The sequence below is a fragment of the Heloderma suspectum genome, chromosome Z, assembly GCF_057233095.1.
Source record: "Heloderma suspectum isolate Gila_16-S chromosome Z, 16-S_ref, whole genome shotgun sequence".
NCBI classification, from domain to species: domain Eukaryota; kingdom Metazoa; phylum Chordata; class Lepidosauria; order Squamata; family Helodermatidae; genus Heloderma; species Heloderma suspectum.
Genome location: NC_139476.1, coordinates 8,142,190 through 8,148,189, shown reverse-complemented (window position 1 = coordinate 8,148,189; position 6,000 = coordinate 8,142,190). Strand labels below are relative to the sequence as shown.

At 50.0% G+C, this 6,000-nt stretch overlaps 1 protein-coding gene across 1 annotated transcript in view; it reads left to right on the top strand.

Annotated features, from left to right (window-relative positions):
• The first annotated feature begins 1,048 nt into the window (after window positions 1-1,048).
• Window positions 1,049-6,000, top strand: part of ATP8B3 (ATPase phospholipid transporting 8B3) — a 70,916-nt gene continuing 65,964 nt past the window's right edge. The window contains exons 1-3 of the mRNA XM_084825658.1: window positions 1,049-1,708; window positions 2,642-2,699; window positions 4,413-4,452. Coding sequence (XP_084681784.1) covers window positions 1,049-1,708; window positions 2,642-2,699; window positions 4,413-4,452 — 758 coding nt within the window. The remainder of the gene's footprint in view (window positions 1,709-2,641; window positions 2,700-4,412; window positions 4,453-6,000) is intronic.

Below are 6,000 nucleotides of genomic sequence, written 5' to 3'. Positions count from 1 at the left end.
TTTGTTTTCCTCCCCCCGCCCCCCCCCTTTCTCTGTGACTTTTTCCAGTCCACCAATTTGGGCTTCCAGTGCTACCTGTACAAATTGTGCATATTCTGTCACATTTGCTGTTTGTTAAACTTATTTTATTTTTCAATAACATATTCCTGTTTTGTTCTTGTTTCTTGGGAGCACCAATGCTGCCAACCTCCCCCCCTCTAACCACCACACACACAAACACACACACACACACCTCTCCAGGAAAGCTTATCAGCCACTTCTCAGGTTTTTGACATTTTAGCAAGCATTGTATGCTCTCTCCTCTATGAGGACTAGAAAGTTGGTTTTGAAAATTAATTAACATCATTCTAAGTTGGCGCTCCATGCAACAAGTGCTTGAAGCAATTTGCAACAGAATAATAAAAATAAAATGTAACAGTTCCAAACAAAACTAATAAAATACATACACTGCAGTAAAGCAGGGGAACCTTCTAAAACCAAAGAGCAACATCAATCACTAAAAGCTCAGCCATCTAAAGGCCAATAAGGAGGGAGCCAACCTAACCCCCAAGGAAGAGAGTACCACAACCAGGGTATTGCTACCCAGAAGGTCCTGTCTCAGGTCTCCTCCAACCTTACCTCTCTAGGGGCATCTCTACACCAGCCTAAAATCCTGCATTTAAAGCAGGGCTTTCTGCTTCCGTTTTAAATGCAGGATCACAACCTGCATTTGTGGAGGGTCACGGCATCATGTAAAAAGCCCTGAAGCCTGCTGGATAAGGCCGAGGGCCCATAGGAACACAGGAAGCTGCTTTATGCCAGGTCAGACTTTGTCCATCTAGGTCAGTAGTGACTACCACTTTTGGGGGCGGAGAGCACCAGAAGGGTGGCCACGTATGAATTGCCCCCGCCCCCTGAGACAAAGATTTGCATAAAATTGGCATATACAGATTTATATGTATAGATGCAAACACAGAAATAATTATTATTTAAATAGAAATAGCGCAGAAGACTGTGACCAGGTGCCCAGCTTTAAACTGGGTCCTGGCTCTTTGCTACCCACGCAGGGATGCCGTCGAGAGATCGGTCCATAAGGCAGGCGAAGGGTCGAAGCAAGGCAGCCAGTCCAGACTATGGAGCCAGGCAAAGCGGGAGCGGCCAAGCAGGGAGCGGCAGCCGGTGCGTCACCCGGTCCAGAAGGGAAGTCAAGACGGAGTCCCGGGGCCAGTATCACGGAGCAGCAGCCACAGGACGGGGTGCAGGCGGGGCGGTGCAAGGCACTAGGGCGGCTGGAACGGAGCTGTTTCCAGCACCGGCGAGCCGGACACTGAAGGCTCTTAAGGGCAGAGCCCTGCTGCCCCACCCAGGGCTCAGCTGCAGCGCGTTAGAGCTCTCCGGTCAGAGCCCTGCTCACAAGGAGCCCCTTGCCTCTCAAGTAGGCCTGCGCTGCAGCTTGGCACCTCACCAAGGTTCCCTGAGTTGGGCCTGCCTCCTCCGGCACCGTTGTTCCCTGGGGCTTGGGGCTGCTCAGCCTCCGAGGCAGAGCCCCCTCTCCCTGAGCGGCCGGGACCTCAGCAAGCCCCTCCATGGACTCAGGCCCCTGTTGCAGTGCGGGCCCTGGCAGGAACTGGGCATCGTCCTCTGCTGGGGCCTCTATTTCTTCTCAGAGGAGGAGTCCAATGGGGGCATGACACCAGGTGACCTGTATACCTGCCTATTCAGTAGGGATGTATGAAAGTCACTTACCTTTTCTACGGGGCAATTCACAAATCTGCTGGGCAGCCTGCAGGCAAAAAAACCCAACAGCATAGGCAAATGGCGGCGGCTACAGCAGCCGCCATTTGTGTTCCTTTTTTTTTTTTTTTTGCTGTTTTAGCCTATGTAAATATTTACGTAAGCTATTACAGCAAAAAGAAACGGGGAACGCAAATAGCGTAGTGGGTGCCATTTGCGTTCCTTCCCCCCCCCCCGCCGTTTTAGCCGATGTAAATATTTACGTAAGCTATTATGGTGGGGGGGAAAGGACCGCAAATAGCGCCCATTACGCTATTTATGTTCCCCTTTTTTTTGCCGTAATAGCTTACGTAAATATTTACGTAGGCTAAAACAGCGAAAAAAGGGAATGCAAATGGTGGCTGCCGTAGCCGCCGCCATTTCCGTACGCTGTTGTTGTTTTTTTCCGTACGCTGTTGATGCAAATGGTGTCCCTGCGTTAGCCGTGATAGGCTACGTAATTATTTATGTACCCTATCACAGCTATGATGAGGAAGCAAATGGCGGCCGCAGTGCGGCCGCCATTCGCAAGTCAGCGCGGACGGCAGCAGGTAAGTGCTCCGTTTTGCGCGCCTTTCGTGGGGGGGGCGGGGGCTTTGTTCCGCCACGGATTTCCGAGATCTCGTTCCGCCAAGATCCGTGGCGGAATTCTCTGACATCCCTACTATTCAGTCTGCTGCCAAGGTGCTGATATCTGTGAATGGGCAACAGTTGTGATGGTTCTTTATCCTTAAACTGGAATAGAGGATGGTCCTCCTAGACACCAGTTACCAGGTCTTTTGTCTTTGTTTCTTTTAAAAGGAGGAGAAAGAAGGACAAGCTCTTGTTCTTGGAACGGAAGCTGTCAGGTGTCACAAATTTGAACGTCTCTGTTTTGAAAAATCCTTAGGAGGGGCAAAGTTGTGCTATGGAGGCACCCACTGGTTTCATCCTGGCTAAGGCCCGAGGTTGCCAAGGAGTGGCAACCTGGATATTCACTTTGCCATGGGCTGGAAAATGTTTCCCTCTGGCTTCTGAGGCCTATAATTTGCAGAGTTGCGGTTACGGCATTCGGTTCAATGCAGTTTATTTGCAGAAAGCAAACGGTCGTCACCAAGGGATGGAGCGAACAAGAACAATCTAATGGTTTGATGTTTCAACTGGGAAAGAAATAATACTTCTTAAGTAGGCTTGATGCTGTTAGGTAAGCAATCCATGCTTCCTATCCAAAAAAGACAGGTTTGGTCACTTTGAAAATAAAAACCCTAGGGCAGGAGGCCCAACTCCTTAGATGATTGTGATCAAGACAGCTGATTTATTTTCTCTGCTAATTGGCCCTCCAAGGAAGATCAGGACTTCCCAACTAGATGCTGACGTTATTCACATCTTTAGCCTTTGCATAGCTGATTAAAAATAACAATAATAGCCAGTGCATGTGCAAGAGGGCCAAGCCATATCAGGACCAAGATCAGCCTCAAAGACTAGGCACGGCTGGGCACCTGCCAAAGAGACACACCCCAGCAGGGGCCCTCTGGCAACAGCTCTCTGGAGTTGCTTCGCCATTGTAAGCTACTTGTTCGCCTGCCCCTTGGTCTGGCCTGGACCACAGTGGTGAGAAGGAGGAGCAGGAAATGCCCCTGCTGACTTGCTCACCGGCTCTCTGCCCGTCAAGCAAGCAAGGGGTAGCTGTGATGAGAAAGGGTGTGAGGCCATTGAGGGTGTCTTCCCTGAGGGCCCTCCAAACCTGGAGCTGGAACGTTTCAGCATTGTGGCATGGGATATGTGTCTTTAACCCACTGAAAACAGAAGAAGATGAGCATCCAAAGTAGATCACAAATATGAGAAACGGGTTCTCAGGATGCAAGATAGAATTTATTATAAGAAGCCCAACGCATTTCAGCCTTTTTTGTTATTTTAGGCCTTCGTCAGGGGGTAAAGAAAAAAGTCCGCCGATTTTTTTCAGCAAAAGATTGTCTCTTGTGTCAATCTACTGTGTGAGTCGCAGTCTTTTGCTGAAAAAATCCTGAAGACTTTTTTTCTTTACCCCCTGAAGAAGTCCTAAAATAACAAAAAAAGGCCAAAACTTGTTGGGCTTCTTATAATAAATTCTATCTTGCATCCTGAGAACCTGTTTCTCTTCTTTGTGATCTTTAACCCATTCCCCCACCATGGTCCCAATCCACATTGTTCTGCAATGAGAGGAAATCAAGTGAGCAACGGTAAACGACATGAATAATGTCATATCTAGTTTGGTCCTTAGTAAGTAAGGCAACTGTGTGCTCTCCCTAGAAACGACCTGCAAAAATGCTTCGGTGGCACCACACTGCCAATGAATCACACACAGCAATGAACATTTTTCCCTCTGTTCCAAGTTCTACCTCTGGATTCCCTGCATTAAATATGGTGTGAGACTAGATCAGCCTTTCCCAGTCTGGTGCCCTCCAAATGTTTTGGACTGGATGGCTTACAAAGCCACCTCCAACTCTATTGTTCTACCTATCAATCATAATTGTAATGCTAATAGATGCTAAAACTTAAGGCTGGAAGAACAGCCATGCTGGATCAGACCCAAGGTCTAACTAGTCCAGGGTCCTGTTTCCCATAATGGACAACCAACTACCTCTGAGAAGCTCCCAAGAAGGATGTCAGCACAATAGCACTTTCCCCCTTGTGTTCCCCAGCAACTGGTATTCAGAGGCATGCTATTTCCGATAACTGGAGGTAAAATATAGCCATCGTGACTAGTAGCCGCTGATAGCCTTATCCTCCATGAATTTGCCTGCTCCCCTTTGAAAGCCATCCCCGTCAACGGCTGTTAGCGCATGTTGTGGTAGCAAATTCCACAGCTGAACGAAGTGCAGTGTGAAGAAGTCCTCCCTTTTAAGAACATAAGAAGAGCCCTGAGGGATCAGACCGAGGGCCCGTCTCATCCATCTTGTGAGGAGGACTTCCCAGGTAAGAGGAACGTGGCCCAGACAGTTAATGGCCGTGCCATGTTCCGGTCCTCCCCGCAGGTTTGGTGGTTGCCCAGTCAGCCTGCCTTCGGGTCTCCGGATGCTGCTTTTAAATGCCAGATCGGCCCCCCTTCTCCATGACTTAATAGTGGATGAAGCAGCTGATCTGGCATGTATAACTGAGACCTGGGTGGGTGAGCGGGGAGGAGTCAGTCTCTCCCAGCTATGCCCCCTGGGGTACTTGGTTCAGCATCAGGGAAGGCTTGAAGGCCAGGGAGGGGGTGTTGCTGTGGTCTATAGGAATTCCATCTCCCTCTGCAGGCCCCCTGTCCATGTGACTACTGGTCTGGAGCGTTCGCACCTTGTGTTGGGCCAGCGGGACAGATTGGGGACTCTGTTGGTGTACCGCCCACCCCGCTGCTCAACAGACACCCTAGGTGTGCGTGGTCTCGGGTGTGCTGCTGAGATTCCATAGACTGTTGGTTCTGGGGGACGTCAACGTTCATGCCGAGGGCACCTTGTCAGGGGCGGCTCAGGATTTCATGGCCTCCATGACAGCCATGGGACTGTCCCAACATGTCATCGGCCAGACACATGTAGCGGGGCCTACTCTAGACCTGGGTTTCTCAACTGGACATGGAGATGGTGATCTGAAGGTGGGGGGCTTCGCATCAGTCCTTTTGTCATGGTCAGATCACTGCCTGCTGAGGTTTAGAATTATGGCAGCTTTCCCCCTCTGCAAGGGTGGGGGACCTATTAAGATGGTCTGCCCAAAGAGGGTAATGGATCCAGATGGTTTCCAGAGGGCTCTGGGGGGGGGGGATTCTGGCTGATGTGCCTGGTGCTCCTGTCGAAGCTCTGGTCGACTTGTGGAATGCAGAAATGACCCCGGCAGTTGACACGATCGCTCCTGAGTGCCCTCTCCAGGGTAGAGCTCATTCGGCTCCATGGTATACCCCGGAGCTGAGAGTGATGAAACAAAATAGGAGACAGCCTGAGTGCAGGTGGTGAAAATCTCCTAGAGGATGCAATCAAACCTTGGTGTGTGTCTATGGTCAGGTATATTCAAAGGCAGTGACAGCAGCAAGGAAAAAATATTTCACTGCCTCTAATCAATCATCCATATGGCGCCCAGAAGAGCTTTCTAGGGTTGTCCGGGGCCTTTTACATTCTGGCTCTAAGGACACTATGGAACCATCTGAGTCCCGCTGTAATGCATTTGCTAGGCACTTCCAGGATAAGATCCCTTGCATCTTCCAGGACTTGGACTCCAGTATTACTGTAGGTGAATCTGGTGAGGTGTCCAGAGCACAGT